Source organism: Oncorhynchus keta, chromosome 25 (assembly GCF_023373465.1).
Source record: "Oncorhynchus keta strain PuntledgeMale-10-30-2019 chromosome 25, Oket_V2, whole genome shotgun sequence".
NCBI lineage: Eukaryota > Metazoa > Chordata > Actinopteri > Salmoniformes > Salmonidae > Oncorhynchus > Oncorhynchus keta.
The window spans coordinates 36685092-36712838 of NC_068445.1; the positions used below are offsets into that span (position 1 = coordinate 36685092).

General features: G+C 54.0%; 1 protein-coding gene across 1 annotated transcript in view; it reads right to left on the reverse strand.

Moving 5' to 3' along the window:
* Positions 1-27747, reverse strand: part of LOC118357968 (nitric oxide synthase, brain-like) — a 184878-nt gene that overhangs the window by 144555 nt on the left and 12576 nt on the right. The window contains exon 4 of the mRNA XM_052479218.1: positions 636-773. Within this exon, the coding sequence (XP_052335178.1) occupies positions 636-773 (138 nt within the window). The remainder of the gene's footprint in view (positions 1-635; positions 774-27747) is intronic.

Below are 27747 nucleotides of genomic sequence, written 5' to 3' on the forward strand. Positions count from 1 at the left end.
AGTTTAGATAGCTGGCTAGACTAACTTACCAATCTAAAACCTGCTGATATGGGCTAACTGAGTGAATGCTGATATGGGCTAACTGAGTGAATGCTGATATGGGCTAACTGAGTGACTGCTGATATGGGCTAACTGAGTGAATGCTGATATGGGCTAACTGAGTGAATGCTGATATGGGCTAACTGAGTGACTGCTGATATGAGCTAATTAAGTGACTGCTGATATGGGCTAATTGAGTGACTGCTGATATGGGCTAATTGAGTGACTGCTGATATGGGCTAACTGAGTGACTGCTGATATGGGTTAACTGAGTGACTGCTGATATGGGCTAACTGGGTGACTGCTGATATGAGCTAATTGAGTGACTGCTGATATGGGCTAATATTATCTGCTGTATTTGTAAGAAAAGGGCTATATAAGTACACACTAATTTGATTAAATTAATTGTTTGATTGAGTAGCTAACTGACTAATCAATTGATTGATGAGAGGAAGCAACTGTTGTACAGATGAGAAGCCACACAGTCCCTTGACTGATTAATTGATTGGCTAATTAGTTAATGATTAACTAATTGACTGATTGATTGATGAGAAGAAGCCAGTGTCTGCAGACGAGAAATAAAGTCCGTTCCGTACCTTACTAGAGCTGTGGTGTAGAGTGTCATTGTACGTGACTCCAGTCTCCACATTCTTGATCTTCATGAAGCGATGGCATTTGGATGGGCTGCCATTCTGGAGAGCCTTGTTAGGGGAGATCCTCCCCTGGGCTGAAGGCTAGAGGGAAGAAGCAGATGTTTAGGAGAATTCATACACTTTAGTCAGTAGACTAGCCGATAATGCTTCTACCAAGATTGCCGTCGAGCACCCCTGACAGTGGCGGTTGGATACAAGAACTTTAGGTAGAGAGGGGGAAAAAAGGAGAGGGAGATATAGAGACAGTCACAGAGAGAGATAGATAGACAGTCACTGAGAAAGAGATAGAGACAGTCACACAGAGCGATAGACAGTCGCAGAGAGACGGAGATAGAAACAGTCACATAGAGAGATTCACAGAAAGAGATTGCTTTGGCAATGTTAACACATGTTTCCCATGCCAATAAAGCCCCTTGAATTTAATTTAATTGAATTGAATTGAGAGAGAGAGAGAGAGAGAGAGAGAGAGAGAGAGAGAGAGAGAGAGAGAGAGAGAGAAAGAGACAGTCACAGAGACAGACAGAGATACAGACAGTAACACCGAGAAAGAGAGATAGTGACAGTCACAGAGAGAGAGAGAGAGAGAGAGAAAGAGAGAGAGAGAGTGAGAGAGAGAGAGAGAGAGAGAGAGAGAGAGAGAGAGAGAGAGAGAGAGAGAGAGAGAGAGACAGAGACAGAGACAGAGACAGAGATAGCAATAGTCACACAGAGATAGAGACAGTCAGAGAGATAGGGACAGTCACAGAGAGAGATATACAGTGAGGGAAAAAGTATATGATCCCCTGCTGATTTTGTACGTTTGCCCACTGACAATGAAATGACCAGTCTATAATTTTAATGGTAGGTTTATTTGAACAGTGAGAGACAGAATAACAAAAAAATCCTGAAAAAACGCATGTCAAAAATTTTATAAATTGAATTACATTTTAATTAGGGAAATAAGTATTTGACCCCCTCTCAATCAGAAAGATTTCTGGCTCCCAGGTGTCTTTTATACAGGTAACGAGCTAAGATTAGGAGCACACTCTTAAAGGGAGTGCTCCTAATCTCAGTTTGTTACCTGTATAAAAGACACCTGTCCACAGAAGCAATCAATCAATCAGATTCCAAACTCTCCACCATGGCCAAGACCAAAGAGCTCTCCAAGGATGTCAGGGACAAGATTGTAGACCTACACAAGGCTGGGATGGGCTACAAGACCATCGCCAAGCAGCTTGGTGAGAAGGTGACAACAGTTGGTGTGATTATTCGCAAATGGAAGAAACACAAAAGAACTGTCAATCTCCCTCGGCCTGGGGCTCCATGCAAGATCTCCCCTCGTGGAGTTGCAATGATCATGAGAACGGTGAGGAATCAGCCCAGAACTACACGGGAGGATCTTGTCAATGATCTCAAGGCAGCTGGGACCATAGTCACCAAGAAAACAATTGGTAACAGATTACGCCGTGAAGGACTGAAATCCAAGGTCCCCCTGCTCAAGAAAGCACATATACATGCCCATCTGAAGTTTGCCAATGAACATCTGAATGATTCAGAGGACAACTGGGTGAAAGTGTTGTGGTCAGATGAGACCAAAATGGAGCTCTTTGGCATCAACTCAACTCGCCGTGTTTGGAGGAGGAGGAATGCTGCCTATGACCCCAAGAACACCATCCCCATCGTCAAACATGGAGGTGGAAACATTATGCTTTCGGGGTATTTTTCTGCTAAGGGGACTGGACACCTTCACCGCATCAAAGGGACGATGGATGGGGCCATGTACCGTCAAATCTTGGGTGAGAACCTCCTTCCCTCAGCCAGGGCATTGAAAATGTGTCGTGGATGGGTATTCCAGCATGACAATGACCCAAAACACACGGCCAAGGCAACAAAGGAGTGGCTCAAGAAGAAGCACATTAAGGTCCTGGAGTGGCCTAGCCAGTCTCCAGACCTTAATCCCATAGAAAATCTGTGGAGGGAGCTGAAGGTTCGAGTTCACAAACATCAGCCTTGAAACATTAATGACTTGGAGAAGATTTGCAAAGAGGAGTGGGACAAAATCCCTCCTGAGATGTGTGCAAACCTGGTGGTCAACTACAAGAAACGTCTGACCTCCGTGATTGCCAACAAGGGTTTTGCCAACAAGTACTAAGTCATGTTTTGCAGAGGGGTCAAATACTTTTTCCCTCATTAAAATGCAAATCAATTTATACAATTTTTGACGTGCGTTTATCAGGATTTTTTTGTTGTTATTCTGTCTCTCACTGTTCAAATAAAGCTACCATTAAAATTATAGACTGAGCATTTCTTTGTCAGTGGGGAAACGTACAAAATCAGCAGGGTATCAACAAACAAAAAATCCCTCACTGTATACACAGAGATAATTACATAGACAGTCACAGAGAGCGAGAGAGTCAAGGAGACAGAGATAGAGGCAGTCACAGAAAGAGAGAGAGAGAGAGAGAGAGAGAGAGAAACAGAGACACACAGAGAGAGAGAGTCAAAGGAAGAGAGGGATAAAGTTAATCACAGTGAGAAACATTGAGACAGTCACAGAGAGCGAGAGAGTCAAGGAGACAGAGGCAGTCACAGAAAGAGAGAGAGAGAGAGAGAGGGTCAAAGAAAGAGAGGGATAAAGTTAATCACAGTGAGAAAAATTGAGACAGTTACAGAGAGAGATACAACGTAAAACACCAAATAATGCATGTAGAGCAGAATTAGGCCGATAATAATCATAATCCAGAAAAGAGCTGTTAAATTCTACAACCACCTAAAAGGAAGCGATTCCCAAACCTTCCATAACAAAGCCATCACCTACATAGAGATTAACCTAGAGAAGAGTCCCCTAAGCAGGCTGGTTCTGGGATTGTTCACAAACACAAATAGAGCCCCAGGACAGCGACATAATTAGACCCAACCAAATCATGAGAAAAACAAAAAGATAATTACTTGACACATTGGAAAGAATTAACAATAAACAGAGCAAACTAGAATGTTATTTGGCCCTAAACAGAGAGTACACAGTGGCAGAATACCTGACCACTGTGATTGACCCAAAATGAAGGAAAGCTTTGATTATGTACAGACTCAGTGAGCATAGCCTTGCTATTGAGAAATGCTGGCGTCTGGAAACATGGATCTCAAGAGAAGACAGACTGTGCACAGACTGCATACTGCCCACAAAGTGAGGTGGAAACTGAATTGCACTTTCTAACCTTCTGCCAAATCTATGAACATATTAGAGACACATATTTCCCTGAGATTACATAGACCCACAAAAAAATAGAAAACAAATCCAATTTTGATTAACTCTCATATCTATTGTGTGAAATACCACAGTGTACAATCACAACAGCAAGATTTGTGACCTGTTGCCACAAGAAAAGAGCAACCAGTGAAGAACAAACACCATTGTAAATACAAACAATATTTATGTTAATTTATTTTCGCTTATGTACTTTAACTATTTGCACATCGTTACAACACTGTATATATACATAATATGACCTTTTAAATGTCTCTATTCCTTTGGAACTTTGTAAAGTTGTGTAATGTTTACTGTTCATTTTTTATTTTTTATTCACATTTGTTTATTATCTATTTCACTTGCTTTGGCAATGTTAACAAATGTTTCCCATGCCAATAAAGCCCATTGAATTGAATTGAATTGATGGAGACAGTCACAGTGAGTGTCACGTTCTGACCATAGTTCTTTTGTGTTTTCCTTGTTTTAGTGTTGGTCATGACGTGAGCTGGGTGGGCATTCTATGTTGTGTCTCTAGTTTGTCTATTTCTATGTTTGGCCTGATATGGTTCTCAATCAGAGGCAGGTGTTAGTCATTGTCTCTGATTGGGAACCATATTTAGGTAGCCTGTTTTGTGTTGGGATTGGTGTGTGGTGGATGGTTGTTTCCTGTCTTTGTGTTTTCTGCACCAGTTAGGACTGTTTCGGTTTTGCCACGTTTATTGTTTTGTATTCTGTTCATGTTGAGTTACCTTATTAAAATAACACGAACTCTGACCACGCTGCGTTTTTGGTCCGCCTCTCCTTCCCAGGAAAAAGCCGTTACAGTGAGAGAGATATAGACAGTCACAGAGACAGAGATAGAGGCAGAGTAGCATTATTTAGTATTTGCACAGCCTCCTGCAGTACCATCTGAATAACAATTAGAGACAGCCTCCATCAGGTACAAAGGCAATCAGCATCTTGAAACACTGAGGTGCGTGTCCTCGGCCCAGTACCACCAGAGCCGGCACCACGTACCAGGCCTACAGTGCGCCTCGACTGTCCAGAGCTGCTAGATTCTCCCGCCTGTCCGGAGCTGCTAGAGTCCCCCGCCTGTCCGGAGCTGCTAGAGTCCCCGCCTGTCCGGAGCTGCTAGAGTCCCCCGCCTGTCCGGAGCTGCTAGAGTCCCCCGCCTGTCCGGAGCTGCTAGAGTCCCCCGCCTGTCCGGAGCTGCTAGAGTCCCCCGCCTGTCCGGAGCTGCTAGAGTCCCCCGCCTGTCCGGAGCTGCTAGAGTCCCCCGCCTGTCCGGAGCTGCTAGAGTCCCCCGCCTGTCCGGAGCGGCTAGAGTCCCCCGCCTGTCCGGAGCTGCTAGAGTCCCCCGCCTGTCCGGAGCTGCTAGAGTCCCCCGCCTGTCCGGAGCTGCTAGAGTCCCCCGCCTGTCCGGGAGCTGCTAGAGTCCCCGCCTGTCCGGAGCCGCTAGAGTCCCCCGCCTGTCCGGAGCCGCTAGAGTCCCCCGCCTGTCCGGAGCCGCTAGAGTCCCCCGCCTGTCCGGAGCCGCTAGAGTCCCCCGCCTGTCCGGAGCCGCTAGAGTCCCCCGCCTGTCCGGAGCCGCTAGAGTCCCCCGCCTGTCCGGAGCCGCTAGAGTCCCCCGCCTGTCCGGAGCCGCTAGAGTCCCCCGCCTGTCCGGAGCCGCTAGAGTCCCCCGCCTGTCCGGAGCCGCTAGAGTCCCCCGCCTGTCCGGAGCCGCTAGAGTCCCCCGCCTGTCCGGAGCCGCTAGAGTCCCCCGCCTGTCCGGAGCCGCTAGAGTCCCCCGCCTGTCCGGAGCCGCTAGAGTCCCCCGCCTGTCCGGAGCCGCTAGAGTCCCCCGCCTGTCCGGAGCCGCTAGAGTCCCCCGCCTGTCCGGAGCCGCCAGAGTCCCCCGCCTGCAGGGAGCCGCCAGAGTCTCCCGCCTGCAGGGAGCCGCCAGAGTCTCCCGCCTGCAGGGAGCCGCCAGAGTCTCCCGCCTGCAGGGAGCCGCCAGAGTCTCCCGCCTGCAGGGAGCCGCCAGAGTCTCCCGCCTGCAGGGAGCCGCCAGAGTCTCCCGCCTGCAGGGAGCCGCCAGAGTCTCCCGCCTGCAGGGAGCCGCCAGAGCCGCCAGTCTGCAGGGAGCCGCCAGAGCCGCCAGTCTGCAGGGATCCCCCAGTCAGCCAGGATCTTCCAGAGCCGCCAGTCAGCCAGGATCTTCCAGAGCCGCCAGTCAGCCAGGATCTTCCAGAGCCACCAGTCAGCCAGGATCTTCCAGAGCCGCCAGTCAGCCAGGATCTTCCAGAGCCGCCAGGATCTTCCAGAGCCGCCAGTCAGCCAGGATCCGCCAGAGCCGCCAGTCAGCCAGGATCCGCCAGAGCCGCCAGTCAGCCAGGATCCGCCAGAGCCGCCAGTCAGCCAGGATCCGCCAGAGCCGCCAGTCAGCCAGGATCCGCCAGAGCCGCCAGTCAGCCAGGATCCGCCAGAGCCGCCATTCAGCCAGGATCCGCCAGAGCCGCCATTCAGCCAGGATCCGCCAGAGCCGCCATTCAGCCAGGATCCGCCAGAGCCGCCATTCAGCCAGGATCCACCAGAGCCGCCATTCAGCCAGGATCCGCCAGAGCCGCCATTCAGCCAGGATCCGCCAGAGCCGCCATTCAGCCAGGATCCGCCAGAGCCGCCATTCAGCCAGAAACTGCCAGAGCCGTCAACCAGCCTGAGCTACCTCTCAGTCCTGAGCTACCTCTCAGTCCTGAGCGACCCTTCAGTCCTGAGCTACCTCAGTCCCGAGCTGCCCTTTGTTAGGGTTACTAGGCCAAGGTCGGCGGCGAGGGTCGCCACTCAAAGGACGCTAAGGAGGTGGTAAAGACTATGATGGAGTGGGGTCCACGTCCAGAGCCAGAAGAGCCAGAGCCGCAGACAGATGCCCACCTAGACCCTCCCCTATAGGTTTAGGTTGTCGGTCCGCACCTTGGGGGGGGGGGGGTACTGTCACGTTCTGACCATAGTTCTTTTGTGTTTTCCTTGTTTTAGTGTTGGTCAGGACGTGAGCTGGGTGGGCATTCTATGTTGTGTGTCTAGTTTGTCTATTTCTATGTGTAGCCCGATATGGTTCTAAATCAGAGGCAGGTTTTAGTCATTGTCTCTGATTGGGAACCATATTTAGGTAGCCTGTTTTGTGTTGGGATTGGTGTGTGGTGGATGGTTGTTTCCTGTCTTTGTGTTTTCTGCACCAGTTAGGACTGTTTCGGTTTTGCCACGTTTATTGTTTTGTATTCTGTTCATGTTGAGTTACCTTATTAAAATAACACGAACTCTGACCACGCTGCGTTTTTGGTCCGCCTCTCCTTCCCAGGAAAAAGCCGTTACAGTGAGTGAGATATAGACAGTCACAGAGACAGAGATAGAGGCAGAGTAGCATTATTTAGTATTTGCACAGCCTCCTGCAGTACCATCTGAATAACAATTAGAGACAGCCCCCATCAGGTACAAAGGCAATCAGCATCTTGAAACACTATTATTGTTGACTGCTAATTGTTAGCTATCTCAGTTTGTCTACTATGGCTCAGTTTAGACAGCCCAATTCTGATCTTTGATTCACTAATTGATCTTTTGACCAATTAGATCAGCTATGAAAAATATCTGATGTGATTGGTCAAAAGACCTATTAGTGGAAATAAGAATTAGGCTGCCTGTGTAAACGCAGCCTGCGATGCGGTTATTGACTGATAATTGCTTGAATTAATGTAATTTAGCACCGGAGTTTGATTGTTGCATTGAATTGATTCTATTTTTTTAAAGTACTCAGACCTCTCCATCAATCCCACACCTTGTAATAGCTCTTATCATCTCTCAATCACACAGCCATGCATTCTCCACGCAGTGAAGGTGCCTCAAACAACAGGCAGAATTGTATCGCTGGCTGACAGAATGGAAGTAAAATAGGGTGAAACGTAAATCTATCTAATCTATTGATATAGACAGGAGGGTGGACCTGTTTTAATTGATTTGATTCCTCACAGCGAGAAGAGTAATTCTGTGTCCATAAGAAATGCTCACCCAGTCCGCCAGCCACCCAGCCAGTCAGCCAGCCCGCCAGCCACCCACCCAGACAGCCAGCCAGCCAACCCCCCACCCAGCCAGCCTGCCAGCCACCCACCGAGGTAACCACCCACCCACTCAGCCAGCCACACAGCCTGCCATCTATCCACACAGCCAGCCAGCCACCCAGCCAGCCAGCCACACAACCAGCCAACAACACAGCCAGACACAGCCAGCCAGCCACTCAGCCAGCCAGCCACCCAACCAGCCAGCCACCCAGCCACCCAGCCAGCCAGCATACAAACAGTTGGCCAATACAGAAAGCCTATTATGCAGCTAGGCAATATAAAGAGAGCCCATTACAGCTATAGTCAAACAGCCAGAGGAATCAAGATGAGGAAAATTAACGCGTTAAAGTGTGAGTTGGAGGGAGAGAAAAAGAGAGAGAAAGAGAGAGGGAGAGAGAGAGAAAGAGAGAGGGAGAGAGAGAGAAAGAGAGAGGGAGAGAGAGAGAAAGAGAAAGAGAGAGCGAGAGAGGGAGAGAGAGAGAACGAGAGAGAGAAAGAGAGAGCGAGAGAGAGAGAGAGAGAGAAAGAGAGAGAGAGAAAGAGAAAGAGAAAGAGAAAAGGAACGATAACTATAGGTGAAGAGTAATGCAACAATATGAATGAGGGGAATAAGGAGAATTTACTGGTCAAACTCTATGAATCTATTCAATAACATAATGCAGAAGCATGGAGCATCTAAGTTTCAACTGACCTGAGCCCTAGGAGCATGCCCCAGGACTACCTGACATGATGACTCCTTGCTGTCCCCAGTCCACCTGGCCGTGCTGCTGCTCCAGTTTCAACTGTTCTGCCTTATTATTATTCGACCATGCTGGTCATTTATGAACATTTTAACATCTTGGCCACGTTCTGTTATAATCTCCACCCGGCACAGCCAGAAGAGGACTGGCCACCCCACATAGCCTGGTTCCTCTCTAGGTTTCTTCCTAGGTTTTGGCCTTTCTCAGGAGTTTTTTTTTTCCAAGCCACCGTGCTTCTACACCTGCATTGCTTGCTGTTTGGGGTTTTAGGCTGGGTTTCTGTACAGCACTTTGAGATATCAGCTGATTTACGAAGGGCTATATAAATACATTTGATTTGATTTGATTTGATCTAAGGGAACTCCTGGCACTGGGAGCTTGCTTCTGCCTCGAAGAGGAGACCTACCTCCTGAACCAGCCTTGAAGGAGAGCCATACCTTCTGAACCTCCCGCAAAGGAGAGCCATATCTCCTGAACCTGTCTCGAAGGAGAGCCCTACCTGCTGAACCTGCCTCGAAGGAGAGCCCAAACTCCTGAACGTGCCTCGACGGAGATCCCTATCTCCTCAACCTGCCTCGAAGGAGATCCCTATCTCCTGAACCTGCCTGGAAGGAGAGCCCTACTTCATGAACCTGCCTCAAAGGAGAGCCCTTCCTCCTGAACCTGCCTCGAAGGAGAGCCCTTCCTCCTGAACCTGCCTCGAAGGAGATCCCTACCTCCTGATCCTGCCCCAAAGAGAGCCATACCTCCTGAACCTGCCTCGAAGGAGAGCCCAAACTCCTGAACCTGCTTTGAAGGAGAGCCATACCTCCTGAACCTCCCGCAAAAGAGAGCCCTACCTCCTGAACCTGCCTCGAAGGAGAGCCCGATCTACTGAACCTGCCTCGAAGGAGATCCCTATTGAACCTGCCTCGAAGGAGAGCCCCTCCTCCTGAACCTGCCTCGAAGAAGAGCCCTACCTCCTGAACCTGCCTTGAAGGAGAGCCATATCTCCTGAACCTGTCTCGAAGGAGAGCCCTACCTCCTGAACCTGTCTCGAAGGAGAGCCATACCTCCTGAACCGGCCTCGAAGGAGAGCCCAACCTCCTGAACCTGCTTTGAAGGAGAGCCATACCTCCTGAACTTCCCGCAAAAGAGAGCCCTACCTCCTGAACCTGCCTCGAAGGAGAGCCCAATCTACTGAACCTGACTCGAAGGAGATCCCTATTGAACCTGCCTCGAAGGAGAGCCACTCCTCCTGAACCTGCCTCGAAGAAGAGCCCTACCTCCTGAACCTGCCTTGAAGGAGAGCCATCTCTCCTGAACCTGTCTTGTAGGAGAGCCCTACCTCCTGAACCTGCCTCGAAGGAGAGCCCATCCTCCTGAACCTGCCTCGAAGAAGAACCATACCTCCTGATCCTGCCTCGAAGGAGAGCCCTACCTCCTGAACCTCCCTCGAAGGAGAGCCCTACCTCCTGAACCTGCTTTGAAGGAGAGCCATACCTCCTGAACCTCCCGCGAAGGAGAACCCGATCTCCTGAACCTGTCTCGAAGGAGAGCCCTACCTCCTGAACCTGCCTCGAAGGAGAGCCCTACCTCCTAAACCTGCCTCAAAGGAGAGCCATACCTCCTGAACCTGCCTCGAAGGAGACCACTACTTCCTGATCCTGCCTCGAAGGAGAGCCCTACCTCCTGAACCTGCCTCGAAGGAAAGCCCTACCTCCTGAACCTGCCTCGAAGGAAAGCCCTACCTCCTAAACGTGCTTCGAAGGAAAGCCCTATCTCCTAACCCTGCCTCGAAGGAGAGCCCTACCTCCTGAACCTGCTTTGAAGGAGAGGCCTACCTCCTGAACCTGTCTCGAAGCAGATCCCTATCTCCTGAACCTGCCTCGAAGGAGAGCCCTACCTCCTGAACCTGCCTCGAAGAAAAGCCCTACCTCCTGAACCTGCCTTGAAGGAGAGCCATACCTCCTGAACCTCCAGCGAAGGAGAGCCACATCTCCTGAACCTGCCTCGAAGAAGAGCCCTACCTCCTGAACCTGCCTTGAAGGAGAGCCATCTCTCCTGAACCTGTCTCGAAGGAGAGCCCTACCTCCTGAACCTGCCTCGAAGGAGAGCCCTACCTCCTGAACCTGCCTCGAAGGAGAGCCCTACCTCCTAAACCTGCCTCAAAGGAGAGCCATACCCCCTGAACCTGCCTCGAAGGAGACCACTACTTCCTGATCCTGCCTCGAAGGAGAGCCCTACCTCCTGAACCTGTCTCAAAGGAGAGCACTACCTCCTGAACCTGCCTCGAAGGAAAGCCCTACCTCCTAAACGTGCTTCGAAGGAAAGCCCTATCTCCTAACCCTGCCACGAAGGACATCCCTACCTCCTGAACATGCCTCGGAAGAGAGCCCTAACTCCTGAACCTGCCTCGAAGGAGAACCCTACCTCCTGAACCTGCCTCGGAAGAGAGCCCTAACTCCTGAACCTGCCTTGAAGGAGATCCCTACCTCCTGATCCTGCCTCGAAGGAGAGCCCTACCTCCTGAACCTGCCTCGAAGGAGAGCCCTACTTCCTGAACCTGCCTCGAAGGAGATCCCTATCTCCTAACACTGCCTCAAGGAGAGCCCTACCTCTTGAACCTGCCTTGAAGGAGAGCCATATCTCCTGAACCTCCCGCAAAAGAGAGCCCTACCTCCTGAACCTGCCTCGAAGGAGAGCCCAATCTACTGCACCTGACTCGAAGGAGATCCCTATTGAACCTGCCTCGAAGGAGAGCCACTCCTCCTGAACCTGCCAAGAAGAAGAGCCCTACCTCCTGAACCTGCCTTGAAGGAGAGCCATCTCTCCTGAACCTGTCTCGAAGGAGAGCCCTACCTCCTGAACCTGCCTCGAAGGAGAGCCCTACCTCCTGAACCTGCCTCGAAGGAGAGCCCTACCTCCTAAACCTGCCTCAAAGGAGAGCCATACCCCCTGAACCTGCCTCGAAGGAGACCACTACTTCCTGATCCTGCCTCGAAGGAGAGCCCTACCTCCTGAACCTGCCTCGAAGGAGAGCACTACCTCCTGAACCTGCCTCGAAGGAGAGCCCTACCTCCTAAACGTGCTTCGAAGGAAAGCCCTATCTCCTAACCCTGCCTCGAAGGAGGGCCCTACCTCCTGAACCTGCTTTGAAGGAGAGGCCTACCTCCTGAACCTGCCTCGAAGCAGATCCCTATCTCCTGAACCTGCCTCGAAGGAGAGCCCTACCTCCTGAACCTGCCTCAAAGAAGAGCCCTACCTCCTGAACCTGCCTTGAAGGAGAGCCATACCTCCTGAACCTCCAGCGAAGGAGAGCCACATCTCCTGAACCTGTCTCGAAGGAGAGCCCTACCTCCTGAAACTGCCTCGCAGGAGAGCCCTACCTCCTGAACCTGCCTCGAAGGACATCCCTACCTCCTGAACCTGCCTCGGAAGAGAGCCCTACCTCCTAAACCTGTCTCAAAGGAGAGCCATACCTCCTGAACCTGCCTCGAAGGAGACCCCTACTTCCTGATCCTGCCTCGAAGGAGAGCCCTACCTCCTGAACCTGCTTTGAAGGAGAGCCATACCTACTGAACCTCCCGCGAAGGAGAGCCCTATCTCCTAAAACTGCCTCGAAGGAGATCCCTATCTCCTAACCCTGCCTCGAAGGAGAGCCCTACCTCCTGAACCTGCCTCAAAGAAGAGCCCTATCTCCTGATCCTGCCTCGAAGGAGAGCCCTACCTCCTCAACCTGCCTCGAAGGAGAGCCCTACCTCCTGAACCTGCCTTGAAGGAGAGCCATACCTCCTGAACCTCCCGCGAAGGAGAGCCCTATCTCCTAAAACTGCCTCGAAGGAGATCCCTATCTCCTAACCCTGCCTCGAAGGAGAGCCCTACCTCCTGAACCTGCCTCAAAGAAGAGCTCTATCTCCTGATCCTGCCTCGAAGGAGAGCCCTACCTCCTGAACCTGCCTCGAAGGAGAGCCCTACCTCCTGAACCTGCCTTGAAGGAGAGCCATACCTCCTGAACCTCCCGCGAAGGAGAGCCCTATCTCCTGAACCTGCATCGGAGGAGACCACTACCTCCTGAACCTGCCTCGAAGGAGATCCCTATCTCCTAACCCTGCCTCGAAGGAGAGCCCTACCTACTGAACCTGCCTTGAAGGAGAGCCATACCTCCTGAAACTGCCTCGCATTAGATTCCTACCTCCTGAACTTGCCTCGAAGGACATCCCTACCTCCTGAACCTGCCTCGGAAGAGAGCCCTAACTCCTGAACCTGCCTCGAAGGAGAACCCTACCTCCTGAACCTGCCTCGGAAGAGAGCCCTATCTCCTGAACTTGCCTCAAAGGAGATCCCTATCTCCTGAACCTGCTTTGAAGGAGAGCCATACCTCCTGAACCTCCCGCAAAAGAGAGCCCTACCTCCTGAACCTGCATCGAAGGAGAGCCCAATCTACTGAAGCTGACTCGAAGGAGATCCCTATTGAACCTGCCTCGAAGGAGATCCCTACCTCCTGATCCTGCCTCGAAGGAGAGCCCTACTTCCTGAACCTGCCTCGAAGGAGATCCCTATCTCCTAACACTGCCTCAAGGAGAGCCCTACCTCTTGAACCTGCCTTGAAGGAGAGCCATATCTCCTGAACCTGTCTCGAAGGAGAGCCATACCTCCTGAACCTGCCTCGAAGGAGAGCCCAACCTCCTGAACCTGCTTTGAAGGAGAGCCATACCTCCTGAACCTCCCGCAAAAGAGAGCCCTACCTCCTGAACCTGCCTCGAAGGAGAGCCCAATCTACTGAACCTGACTCGAAGGAGATCCCTATTGAACCTGTCTCGAAGGAGAGCCACTCCTCCTGAACCTGCCTCGAAGAAGAGCCCTACCTCCTGAACCTGCCTTGAAGGAGAGCCATCTCTCCTGAACCTGTCTCGAAGGAGAGCCCTACCTCCTGAACCTGCCTCGAAGGAGAGCCCTACCTCCTGAACCTGCCTCGAAGGAGAGCCCTACCTCCTCAACCTGCCTTGAAGGAGAGCCATACCTCCTGAACCTCCCGCGAAGGAGAGCCCTATCTCCTGAACCTGCATCGGAGGAGACCACTACCTCCTGAACCTGCCTCGAAGGAGATCCCTATCTCCTAACCCTGCCTCGAAGGAGAGCCCTACCTCCTGAACCTGCCTTGAAGGAGAGCCATACCTCCTGAAACTGCCTCGCAGGAGATTCCTACCTCCTGAACCTGCCTCGAAGGAGAGCCCTACCTCCTAAACCTGCCTCAAAGGAGAGCCATACCTCCTGAACCTGCCTTGAAGGAGACCACTACTTCCTGATCCTGCCTCGAAGGAGAGCCCTACCTCCTGAACCTGCCTCGAAGGAGAGCACTCCCTCCTGAACCTGCCTCGAAGGAAAGCCCTACCTCCTAAACGTGCTTCGAAGGAAAGCCCTATCTCCTAACCCTGCCACGAAGGACATCCCTACCACCTGAACCTGCCTCAGAAGAGAGCCCTAACTCCTGAACCTGCCTTCGAAGGGGAACCCTACCTCCTGAACCTGCCTCGGAAGAGAGCCCTAACTCCTGAACCTGCCTCGAAGGAGAACCCTACCTCCTGAACCTGCCTCGGAAGAGAGCCCTAACTCCTCAACCTGCCTCGAAGGAGAGTGCGACCTCCTGATCCTGCCTCGAAGGAGAACCATACCTCCTGAATCTGCCTCAAAGGAGAGCCCTACCTCCTGAACCTGCCTCGAAGGAGAGCCCTACCTCCTGAACCTGCTTTGAAGGAGAGCCATACCCCCTGAATCTCGCGCGAAGGAGAGCCTTATCTCCTGAACCTACCTCGAAGGAGAGCCCTACCTCCTGAATCTGCCTCGAAGGAGAGCCCTACCTCCTGAACCTGCCTTGAAGGAGATCCCTATTGAACCTGCCTCGAAGGAGAGCCACTTCTCCTGAACCTGCCTCGAAGAAGAGCCCTACCTCCTGAACCTGCCTTGAAGGAGAGCCCAATCTACTGAACCTGACTCGAAGGAGATCCCTATTGAACCTGCCTCGAAGGAGAGCCACTCCTCCTGAACCTGCCTCGAAGAAGAGCCCTACCTCCTGAACCTGCCTTGAAGGAGAGCCATCTCTCCTGAACCTGCCTCGAAGGAGAGCCCTACCTCCTGAACCTGCCTCGAAGGAGAGCCCTACTTCCTGAACCTGCCTCGAAGGAGATCCCTATCTCCTAACACTGCCTCAAGGAGAGCCCTACCTCTTGAACCTGCCTTGAAGGAGAGTCATACCTCCTGAACCTCCCGCAAAAGAGAGCACTACCTCCTGAACCTGCCTCGAAGGAGAGCCCAATCTACTGAACCTGACTCGAAGGAGATCCCTATTGAACCTGCCTCGAAGGAGAGCCACTCCTCCTGAACCTGCCTCGAAGAAGAGCCCTACCTCCTGAACCTGCATTGAAGGAGAGCCATCTCTCCTGAACCTGTCTCGAAGGAGAGCCCTACCTCCTGAACCTGCCTCGAAGGAGAGCCCTACCTCCTGAACCTGCCTCGAAGGAGAGCCCTACCTCCTAAACCTGCCTCAAAGGAGAGCGATACCTCCTGAACCTGCCTCGAAGGAGACCACTACTTCCTGATCCTGCCTCGAAGGAGAGCCCTACCTCCTGAACCTGCCTCGAAGGAGAGCACTACCTCCTGAACCTGCCTCGAAGGAAAGCCCTACCTCCTAAACGTGCTTCGAAGGAAAGCCCTATCTCCTAACCCTGCCACGAAGGACATCCCTACCTCCTGAACCTGCCTCGGAAGAGAGCCCTAACTCCTGAACCTGCCTTCGAAGGGGAACCCTACCTCCTGAACCTGCCTCGGAAGAGAGCCCTAACTCCTGAACCTGCCTCGAAGGAGAACCCCACCTCCTGAACCTGCCTCGGAAGAGAGCCCTAACTCCTCAACCTGCCTCGAAGGAGAGTGCGACCTCCTGAACCTGCCTCGAAGGAGAACCATACCTCCTGAATCTGCCTCAAAGGAGAGCCCTACCTCCTGAACCTGCCTCGAAGGAGAGCCCTACCTCCTGAACCTGCTTTGAAGGAGAGCCATACCCACTGAATCTCGCGCGAAGGAGAGACTTATCTCCTGAACCTACCTCGAAGGAGAGCCCTACCTCCTGAATCTGCCTCGAAGGAGAGCCCTACCTCCTGAACCTGCCTTGAAGGAGATCCCTATCCCCTAGCCCTGCCTCGAAGGAGAGCCCTACCTCCTGAACCTGCCTCGAAAGAGAGCCCAATACACTGAACCTGCCTCAGAGGAGAGCCCTACCTCCTGTACCTGCCTTGAAGGAGATCCCTATCTCCTAACCCTGCCTCGAAGGAGAGCCATACCTCCTGAACTTGCCTCGAAGGAGACCCCTACTTCCTGAACCTGCCTCGAAGGAGAGCCCAATCTACTGAACCTGACTCGAAGGAGATCCCTATTGATCCTGCCTCGAAGGAGATCCCTACCTCCTGATCTTGCCTCGAAGGAGAGCCCTACCTCCTGAACCTGCCTCGAAGGAGAGCCCTACTTCCTGAACCTGCCTCGAAGGAGATCCCTATCTCCTAACACTGCCTCAAGGAGAGCCCTACCTCTTGAACCTGCCTTGAAGGAGAGTCATACCTCCTGAATCTCCCGCAAAAGAGAGCACTACCTCCTGAACCTGCCTCAAAGGAGAGCCCAATCTACTGAACCTGACTCGAAGGAGATCCCTATTGAACCTGCCTCGAAGGAGAGCCACTCCTCCTGAACCTGCCTCGAAGAAGAGCCCTACCTCCTGAACCTGCCTTGAAGGAGAGCCATCTCTCCTGAACCTGTCTCGAAGGAGAGCCCTACCTCCTGAACCTGCCTCGAAGGAGAGCCCTACCTCCTGAACCTGCCTCGAAGGAGAGCCCTACCTCCTAAACCTGCCTCAAAGGAGAGCCATACCTCCTGAACCTGCCTCGAAGGAGACCACTACTTCCTGATCCTGCCTCGAAGGAGAGCCCTACCTCCTGAACCTGCCTCGAAGGAGAGCACTACCTCCTGAACCTGCCTCGAAGGAAAGCCCTACCTCCTAAACGTGCTTCGAAGGAAAGCCCTATCTCCTAACCCTGCCACGAAGGACATCCCTACCTCCTGAACCTGCCTCGGAAGAGAGCCCTAACTCCTGAACCTGCCTTCGAAGGGGAACCCTACCTCCTGAACCTGCCTCGGAAGAGAGCCCTAACTCCTGAACCTGCCTCGAAGGAGAACCCTACCTCCTGAACCTGCCTCGGAAGAGAGCCCTAACTCCTCAACCTGCCTCGAAGGAGAGTGCGACCTCCTGAACCTGCCTCGAAGGAGAACCATACCTCCTGAATCTGCCTCAAAGGAGAGCCCTACCTCCTGAACCTGCCTCGAAGGAGAGCCCTACCTCCTGAACCTGCTTTGAAGGAGAGCCATACCCCCTGAATCTCGCGCGAAGGAGAGCCTTATCTCCTGAACCTACCTCGAAGGAGAGCCCTACCTCCTGAATCTGCCTCGAAGGAGAGCCCTACCTCCTGAACCTGCCTTGAAGGAGATCCCTATTGAACCTGCCTCGAAGGAGAGCCACTCCTCCTGAACCTGCCTCGAAGAAGAGCCCTACCTCCTGAACCTGCCTTGAAGGAGAGCCCAATCTACTGAACCTGACTCGAAGGAGATCCCTATTGAACCTGCCTGGAAGGAGAGCCACTCCTCCTGAACCTGCCTCGAAGGAGAACCATACCTCCTGAATCTGCCTCAAAGGAGAGCCCTACCTCCTGAACCTGCCTTGAAGGAGAGCCCTACCTCCTGAACCTGCTTTGAAGGAGAGCCATACCCCCTGAATCTCGCGCGAAGGAGAGCCTTATCTCCTGAACCTACCTCGAAGGAGAGCCCTACCTCCTGAATCTGCCTCGAAGGAGAGCCCTACCTCCTGAACCTGCCTTGAAGGAGATCCCTATTGAACCTGCCTCGAAGGAGAGCCACTCCTCCTGAACCTGCCTCGAAGAAGAGCCCTACCTCCTGAACCTGCCTTGAAGGAGAGCCCAATCTACTGAACCTGACTCGAAGGAGATCCCTATTGAACCTGCCTGGAAGGAGAGCCCTACCTCCTGAACCTGCCTTTAAGGAGAGCCATCTCTCCTGAACCTGCCTCGAAGGAGAGCCCTACCTCCTGAACCTGCCTCGAAGGAGAGCCCTACTTCCTGAACCTGCCTCGAAGGAGATCCCTATCTCCTAACACTGCCTCAAGGAGAGCACTACCTCTTGAACCTGCCTTGAAGGAGAGTCATACCTCCTGAACCTCCCGCAAAAGAGAGCACTACCTCCTGAACCTGCCTCGAAGGAGAGCCCAATCTACTGAACCTGACTCGAAGGAGATCCCTATTGAACCTGCCTCGAAGGAGAGCCACTCCTCCTGAACCTGCCTCGAAGAAGAGCCCTACCTCCTGAACCTGCCTTGAAGGAGAGCCATCTCTCCTGAACCTGTCTCGAAGGAGAGCCCTACCTCCTGAACCTGCCTCGAAGGAGAGCCCTACCTCCTGAACCTGCCTCGAAGGAGAGCCCTACCTCCTAAACCTGCCTCAAAGGAGAGCCATACCTCCTGAACCTGCCTCGAAGGAGACCACTACTTCCTGATCCTGCCTCGAAGGAGAGCCCTACCTCCTGAACCTGCCTCGAAGGAGAGCCCTACCTCCTGAACCTGCCTCGAAGGAGAGCCCTACCTCCTAAACCTGCCTCAAAGGAGAGCCATACCTCCTGAACCTGCCTCGAAGGAGACCACTACTTCCTGATCCTGCCTCGAAGGAGAGCCCTACCTCCTAACCCTGCCACGAAGGACATCCCTACCTCCTGAACCTGCCTCGGAAGAGAGCCCTAACTCCTGAACCTGCCTTCGAAGGGGAACCCTACCTCCTGAACCTGCCTCGGAAGAGAGCCCTAACTCCTGAACCTGCCTCGAAGGAGAACCCTACCTCCTGAACCTGCCTCGGAAGAGAGCCCTAACTCCTCAACCTGCCTCGAAGGAGAGTGCGACCTCCTGAACCTGCCTCGAAGGAGAACCATACCTCCTGAATCTGCCTCAAAGGAGAGCCCTACCTCCTGAACCTGCCTCGAAGGAGAGCCCTACCTCCTGAACCTGCTTTGAAGGAGAGCCATACCCCCTGAATCTCGCGCGAAGGAGAGCCTTATCTCCTGAACCTACCTCGAAGGAGAGCCCTACCTCCTGAATCTGCCTCGAAGGAGAGCCCTACCTCCTGAACCTGCCTTGAAGGAGATCCCTATCCCCTAGCCCTGCCTCGAAGGAGAGCCCTACCTCCTGAACCTGCCTCGAAAGAGAGCCCAATGCACTGAACCTGCCTAAGAGGAGAGCCCTACCTCCTGTACCTGCCTTGAAGGAGATCCCTATCTCCTAACCCTGCCTCGAAGGAGAGCCATACCTCCTGAACTTGCCTCGAAGGAGACCCCTACTTCCTGATCCTGCCTCGAAGGAGAGCCCTACCTCCTGAACCTGCTTTGAAGGAGAGCCCTACCTCCTGAACCTGCCTCGAAGGAGAGCCCTACCTCCTAAACCTGCCTCAAAGGAGAGCCATACCTCCTGAACCTGCCTCGAAGGAGACCACTACTTCCTGATCCTGCCTCGAAGGAGAGCCCTACCTCCTGAACCTGCCTCGAAGGAGAGCCCTACCTCCTGAACCTGCCTCGAAGGAGAGCCCTACCTCCTAAACCTGCCTCAAAGGAGAGCCATACCTCCTGAACCTGCCTCGAAGGAGACCACTACTTCCTGATCCTGCCTCGAAGGAGAGCCCTACCTCCTAACCCTGCCACGAAGGACATCCCTACCTCCTGAACCTGCCTCGGAAGAGAGCCCTAACTCCTGAACCTGCCTTCGAAGGGGAACCCTACCTCCTGAACCTGCCTCGGAAGAGAGCCCTACCTCCTGAACCTGCCTTGAAGGAGAGCCCAATCTACTGAACCTGACTCGAAGGAGATCCCTATTGAACCTGCCTGGAAGGAGAGCCCTACCTCCTGAACCTGCCTTTAAGGAGAGCCATCTCTCCTGAACCTGCCTCGAAGGAGAGCCCTACCTCCTGAACCTGCCTCGAAGGAGAGCCCTACTTCCTGAACCTGCCTCGAAGGAGATCCCTATCTCCTAACACTGCCTCAAGGAGAGCACTACCTCTTGAACCTGCCTTGAAGGAGAGTCATACCTCCTGAACCTCCCGCAAAAGAGAGCACTACCTCCTGAACCTGCCTCGAAGGAGAGCCCAATCTACTGAACCTGACTCGAAGGAGATCCCTATTGAACCTGCCTCGAAGGAGAGCCACTCCTCCTGAACCTGCCTCGAAGAAGAGCCCTACCTCCTGAACCTGCCTTGAAGGAGAGCCATCTCTCCTGAACCTGTCTCGAAGGAGAGCCCTACCTCCTGAACCTGCCTCGAAGGAGAGCCCTACCTCCTGAACCTGCCTCGAAGGAGAGCCCTACCTCCTAAACCTGCCTCAAAGGAGAGCCATACCTCCTGAACCTGCCTCGAAGGAGACCACTACTTCCTGATCCTGCCTCGAAGGAGAGCCCTACCTCCTGAACCTGCCTCGAAGGAGAGCCCTACCTCCTGAACCTGCCTCGAAGGAGAGCCCTACCTCCTAAACCTGCCTCAAAGGAGAGCCATACCTCCTGAACCTGCCTCGAAGGAGACCACTACTTCCTGATCCTGCCTCGAAGGAGAGCCCTACCTCCTAACCCTGCCACGAAGGACATCCCTACCTCCTGAACCTGCCTCGGAAGAGAGCCCTAACTCCTGAACCTGCCTTCGAAGGGGAACCCTACCTCCTGAACCTGCCTCGGAAGAGAGCCTAACTCCTGAACCTGCCTCGAAGGAGAACCCTACCTCCTGAACCTGCCTCGGAAGAGAGCCCTAACTCCTCAACCTGCCTCGAAGGAGAGTGCGACCTCCTGAACCTGCCTCGAAGGAGAACCATACCTCCTGAATCTGCCTCAAAGGAGAGCCCTACCTCCTGAACCTGCCTCGAAGGAGAGCCCTACCTCCTGAACCTGCTTTGAAGGAGAGCCATACCCCTGAATCTCGCGCGAAGGAGAGCCTTATCTCCTGAACCTACCTCGAAGGAGAGCCCTACCTCCTGAATCTGCCTCGAAGGAGAGCCCTACCTCCTGAACCTGCCTTGAAGGAGATCCCTATCCCCTAGCCCTGCCTCGAAGGAGAGCCCTACCTCCTGAACCTGCCTCGAAAGAGAGCCCAATGCACTGAACCTGCCTAAGAGGAGAGCCCTACCTCCTGTACCTGCCTTGAAGGAGATCCCTATCTCCTAACCCTGCCTCGAAGGAGAGCCATACCTCCTGAACTTGCCTCGAAGGAGACCCCTACTTCCTGATCCTGCCTCGAAGGAGAGCCCTACCTCCTGAACCTGCTTTGAAGGAGAGCCATACCTCCTGAACCTCCCGCGAAGGAGAGCCCTATCTCCTGAACCTGCTTTGAAGGAGAGCCATACCTCCTGAACCTCCCGCGAAGGAGAGCCCTATCTCCTGAACCTGCCTCGAAGGAGAGCCCAATCTACTGGACCTGCCTCGAAGGACATTCCTACCTCCTGATCCTGCCTCGAAGGAGAACCCTACCTCCTGAACCTGCCTCGGAAGAGAGCCCTAACTCCTGAACCTTCCTCAAAGGAGAGCCATACCTCCTGAACCTGCCTCGAAGGAGAGCCCTAACTCCTGAACTTGCCTCAAAGGAGAGCCATACCTCCTGAACCTGCCTCGAAGGAGAGTCCTACCTCCTGAACCTGCCTCGAAGGAGACCACTACTTCCTGATCCTGCCTCGAAGGACAGCCCTACCTCCTGAACCTGCCTCGAAGGAGAGCCCTACGTCCTGAACCTGCCTCGAAGGAGAGCCCTACCTCCTAAACGTGCTTCGAAGGAAAGCCCTATCTCCTAACCCTGCCTCGAAGGAGAGCCCTACCTCCTGAACCTGCTTTGAAGGAGAGGCCTACCTCCTGAACCTGCCTCGAAGCAGATCCCTATCTCCTGAACCTGCCTCAAAGGAGAGCCCTACCTCCTGAACCTGCCTCAAAGAAGAGCCCTACCTCCTGAACCTGCCTTGAAGGAGAGCCATACCTCCTGAACCTCCAGCGAAGGAGAGCCACATCTCCTGAACCTGTCTCGAAGGAGAGCCCTACCTCCTGAACCTGCCTCAAAGAAGAGCCCTAACTCCTGAACCTGCCTTGAAGGAGAGCCATACCTCCTGAACCTCCAGCAAAGGAGAGCCAAATCTGCTGATCCTGCCTCGAAGGAGACCCCTACTTCCTGATCCTGCCTCGAAAGAGAGAGCTACCTCCTGAATCTGCTTTGAAGGAGAGCCATACCTACTGAACCTCCCGCAAAGAAGAGCCCTATCTCCTAAAACTGCCTCGAAGGAGATCCCTATCTCCTAACCCTGCCTCGAAGAAGAGCCCTATCTCCTAAAACTGCCTCGAAGGAGATCCCTATCTCCTAACCCTGCCTCGAAGGAGAGCCCTACCTCCTGAACCTGCCTCAAAGAAGAGCCCTACCTCCTGATCCTGCCTCGAAGGAGAGCCCTACCTCCTGAACCTGCATCGAAGGAGAGCACTACCTCCTGAACCTGCCTTGAAGGAGAGCCATACCTCCTGAACCTCCCGCGAAGGAGAGCCCTATCTCCTGAACCTGCATCGGAGGAGACCCCTACCTCCTGAACCTGCGTCGAAGGAGATCCCTATCTCCTAACCCTGCCTCGAAGGAGAGCCCTACCTCCTGAACCTGCCTTGAAGGAGAGCCATACCTCCTGAAACTGCCTCGCAGGAGATTCCTACCTCCTGAACTTGCCTCAAAGGACATCCCTACCTCCTGAACCTGCCTCGAAGGAGAACCATACCTCCTGAATCTGCCTCAAAGGAGAGCCCTACCTCCTGAACCTGCCTCGAAGGAGAGCCCTACCTCCTGAACCTGCTTTGAAGGAGAGCCATACCCCCTGAATCTCGCGCGAAGGAGAGCCTTATCTCCTGAACCTACCTCGAAGGAGAGCCCTACCTCCTGAATCTGCCTCGAAGGAGAGCCCTACCTCCTGAACCTGCCTTGAAGGAGATCCCTATCCCCTAGCCCTGCCTCGAAGGAGAGCCCTACCTCCTGAACCTGCCTCGAAAGAGAGCCCAATACACTGAACCTGCCTCAGAGGAGAGCCCTACCTCCTGTACCTACCTTGAAGGAGATCCCTATCTCCTAACCCTGCCTCGAAGGAGAGCCATACCTCCTGAACTTGCCTCGAAGGAGACCCCTACTTCCTGATCCTGCCTCGAAGGAGAGCCCTACCTCCTGAACCTGCTTTGAAGGAGAGCCATACCTCCTGAACCTCCCGTGAAGGAGAGCCCTATCTCCTGAACCTGCTTTGAAGGAGAGCCATACCTCCTGAACCTCCCGCGAAGGAGAGCCCTATCTCCTGAACCTGCCTCGAAGGAGAGCCCAATCTACTGGACCTGCCTCGAAGGACATTCCTACCTCCTGATCCTGCCTCGAAGGAGAACCCTACCTCCTGAACCTGCCTCGGAAGAGAGCCCTAACTCCTGAACCTTCCTCAAAGGAGAGCCATACCTCCTGAACCTGCCTCGAAGGAGAGCCCTAACTCCTGAACTTGCCTCAAAGGAGAGCCATACCTCCTGAACCTGCCTCGAAGGAGAGTCCTACCTCCTGAACCTGCCTCGAAGGAGACCACTACTTCCTGATCCTGCCTCGAAGGAGAGCCCTACCTCCTGAACCTGCCTCGAAGGAGAGCCCTACGTCCTGAGCCTGCCTCGAAGGAGAGCCCTACCTCCTAAACGTGCTTCGAAGGAAAGCCCTATCTCCTAACCCTGCCTCGAAGGAGAGCCCTACCTCCTGAACCTGCTTTGAAGGAGAGGCCTACCTCCTGAACCTGCCTCGAAGCAGATCCCTATCTCCTGAACCTGCCTCGAAGGAGAGCCCTACCTCCTGAACCTGCCTCAAAGAAGAGCCCTACCTCCTGAACCTGCCTTGAAGGAGAGCCATACCTCCTGAACCTCCAGCGAAGGAGAGCCACATCTCCTGAACCTGTCTCGAAGGAGAGCCCTACCTCCTGAACCTGCCTCAAAGAAGAGCCCTAACTCCTGAACCTGCCTTGAAGGAGAGCCATACCTCCTGAACCTCCAGCGAAGGAGAGCCAAATCTCCTGATCCTGCCTCGAAGGAGACCCCTACTTCCTGATCCTGCCTCGAAAGAGAGAGCTACCTCCTGAATCTGCTTTGAAGGAGAGCCATACCTACTGAACCTCCCGCGAAGAAGAGCCCTATCTCCTAAAACTGCCTCGAAGGAGATCCCTATCTCCTAACCCTGCCTCGAAGAAGAGCCCTATCTCCTAAAACTGCCTCGAATGAGATCCCTATCTCCTAACCCTGCCTCGAAGGAGAGCCCTACCTCCTGAACCTGCCTCAAAGAAGAGCCCTACCTCCTGATCCTGCCTCGAAGGAGAGCCCTACCTCCTGAACCTGCATCGAAGGAGAGCACTACCTCCTGAACCTGCCTTGAAGGAGAGCCATACCTCCTGAACCTCCCGCGAAGGAGAGCCCTATCTCCTGAACCTGCATCGGAGGAGACCCTACCTCCTGAATCTGCGTCGAAGGAGATCCTATCTCCTAACCCTGCCTCGAAGGAGAGCCCTACCTCCTGAACCTGCCTTGAAGGAGAGCCATACCTCCTGAAACTGCCTCGCAGGAGATTCCTACCTCCTGAACTTGCCTCGAAGGACATCCCTACCTCCTGAACCTGCCTCGGAAGAGAGCCTAACTCCTGAACCTGCCTCGAAGGAGAACCCTACCTCCTGAACCTGCCTCGGAAGGGAGCCTAACTCCTGAACCTGCCTCAAAGGAGTGTCCTACCTCCTGAACCTGTCTCGAAAGAGATCCCTACCTCCTCAACCTGCCTCGAAGGAGAGTGTGACCTCCTGAACCTGCCTCAAAGGAGAGCCCTACCTCCTGGACCTGCCTCGAAGGAGAGCCCTACCTCCTGAACCTGCTTTGAAGGAGAGCCATACCCCCTGAATCTCGCGCGAAGGAGAGCCTTATCTCCTGAACCTACCTCGAAGGAGAGCCCTACCTCCTGAATCTGTCTCGAAGGAGAGCCCTACCTCCTGAACCTGCCTTGAAGGAGATCCCTATCCCCTAGCCCTGCCTCGAAGGAGAGCCCTACCTCCTGAACCTGCCTTGAAGGAGATCCCTATCTCCTAACCCTGCCTCGAAGGAGAGCCCTACCTCCTGAACTTGCCTCAAAGAAGAGCCCTACCTCCTGATCCTGCCTCGAAGGAGAGCCCTACCTCCTGAACCTGCATCGAAGGAGAGCACTACCTCCTGAACCTGCCTTGAAGGAGAGCCATACCTCCTGAACCTCCCGCGAAGGAGAGCCCTATCTCCTGAACCTGCATCGGAGGAGATCCCTATCTCCTAACCCTGCCTCGAAGAAGAGCCCTATCTCCTAAAACTGCCTCGAAGGAGATCCCTATCTCCTAACCCTGCCTCGAAGGAGAGCCCTACCTCCTGAACCTGCCTCAAAGAAGAGCCCTACCTCCTGATCCTGCCTCGAAGGAGAGCCCTACCTCCTGAACCTGCATCGAAGGAGAGCACTACCTCCTGAACCTGCCTTGAAGGAGAGCCATACCTCCTGAACCTCCCGCGAAGGAGAGCCCTATCTCCTGAACCTGCATCGGAGGAGACCCCTACCTCCTGAATCTGCGTCGAAGGAGATCCCTATCTCCTAACCCTGCCTCGAAGGAGAGCCCTACCTCCTGAACCTGCCTTGAAGGAGAGCCATACCTCCTGAAACTGCCTCGCAGGAGATTCCTACCTCCTGAACTTGCCTCGAAGGACATCCCTACCTCCTGAACCTGCCTCGGAAGAGAGCCCTAACTCCTGAACCTGCCTCGAAGGAGAACCCTACCTCCTGAACCTGCCTCGGAAGGGAGCCCTAACTCCTGAACCTGCCTCAAAGGAGTGTCCTACCTCCTGAACCTGTCTCGAAAGAGATCCCTACCTCCTCAACCTGCCTCGAAGGAGAGTGTGACCTCCTGAACCTGCCTCAAAGGAGAGCCCTACCTCCTGGACCTGCCTCGAAGGAGAGCCCTACCTCCTGAACCTGCTTTGAAGGAGAGCCATACCCCCTGAATCTCGCGCGAAGGAGAGCCTTATCTCCTGAACCTACCTCGAAGGAGAGCCCTACCTCCTGAATCTGTCTCGAAGGAGAGCCCTACCTCCTGAACCTGCCTTGAAGGAGATCCCTATCCCCTAGCCCTGCCTCGAAGGAGAGCCCTACCTCCTGAACCTGCCTTGAAGGAGATCCCTATCTCCTAACCCTGCCTCGAAGGAGAGCCCTACCTCCTGAACCTGCCTCAAAGAAGAGCCCTACCTCCTGATCCTGCCTCGAAGGAGAGCCCTACCTCCTGAACCTGCCTTGAAGGAGAGCCATACCTCCTGAACCTCCCGCGAAGGAGAGCCCTATCTCCTGAACCTGCATCGGAGGAGACCCCTACCTCCTGAATCTGCGTCGAAGGAGATCCCTATCTCCTAACCCTGCCTCGAAGGAGAGCCCTACCTCCTGAACCTGCCTTGAAGGAGAGCCATACCTCCTGAAACTGCCTCGCAGGAGATTCCTACCTCCTGAACTTACCTCGAAGGACATCCCTACCTCCTGAACCTGCCTCGGAAGAGAGCCCTAACTCCTGAACCTGCCTCGAAGGAGAACCCTACCTCCTGAACCTGCCTCGGAAGGGAGCCCTAACTCCTGAACCTGCCTCAAAGGAGTGTCCTACCTCCTGAACCTGTCTCGAAAGAGATCCCTACCTCCTCAACCTGCCTCGAAGGAGAGTGCGACCTCCTGAACCTGCCTCGAAGGAGAACCATACCTCCTGAATCTGCCTCAAAGGAGAGCCCTACCTCCTGGACCTGCCTCGAAGGAGAGCCCTACCTCCTGAACCTGCTTTGAAGGAGAGCCATACCCCCTGAATCTCGCGCGAAGGAGAGCCTTATCTCCTGAACCTACCTCGAAGGAGAGCCCTACCTCCTGAATCTGTCTCGAAGGAGAGCCCTACCTCCTGAACCTGCCTTGAAGGAGATCCCTATCCCCTAGCCCTGCCTCGAAGGAGAGCCCTACCTCCTGAACCTGCCTCGAAAGAGAGCCCAATACACTGAACCTGCCTCAGAGGAGAGCCCTACCTCCTGTACCTGCCTTGAAGGAGATCCCTATCTCCTAACCCTGCCTCGAAGGAGAGCCCTACCTCCTGAACTTGCCTCGAAGGAGACCCCTACTTCCTGATCCTGCCTCGAAGGAGAGCCCTACCTCCTGAACCTGCTTTGAAGGAGAGCCATACCTCCTGAACCTCCCGCGAAGGAGAGCCCTATCTCCTGAACCTGCTTTGAAGGAGAGCCATACCTCCTGAACCTCCCGCGAAGGAGAGCCCTATCTCCTGAACCTGCCTCGAAGGAGAGCCCAATCTACTGGACCTGCCTCGAAGGACATTCCTACCTCCTGATCCTGCCTCGAAGGAGAACCCTACCTCCTGAACCTGCCTCGGAAGAGAGCCCTAACTCCTGAACCTTCCTCAAAGGAGAGCCATACCTCCTGAACCTGCCTCGAAGGAGAGCCCTAACTCCTGAACTTGCCTCAAAGGAGAGCCATACCTCCTGAACCTGCCTCGAAGGAGAGTCCTACCTCCTGAACCTGCCTCGAAGGAGAGCCCTACCTCCTGAACCTGCCTCGAAGGAGAGCCCTACCTCCTAAACCTGCCTCAAAGGAGAGCCATACCTCCTGAACCTGCCTCGAAGGAGACCACTACTTCCTGATCCTGCCTCGAAGGAGAGCCCTACCTCCTGAACCTGCCTCGAAGGAGAGCACTACCTCCTGAACCTGCCTCGAAGGAAAGCCCTACCTCCTAAACGTGCTTCGAAGGAAAGCCCTATCTCCTAACCCTGCCACGAAGGACATCCCTACCTCCTGAACCTGCCTCGGAAGAGAGCCTAACTCCTG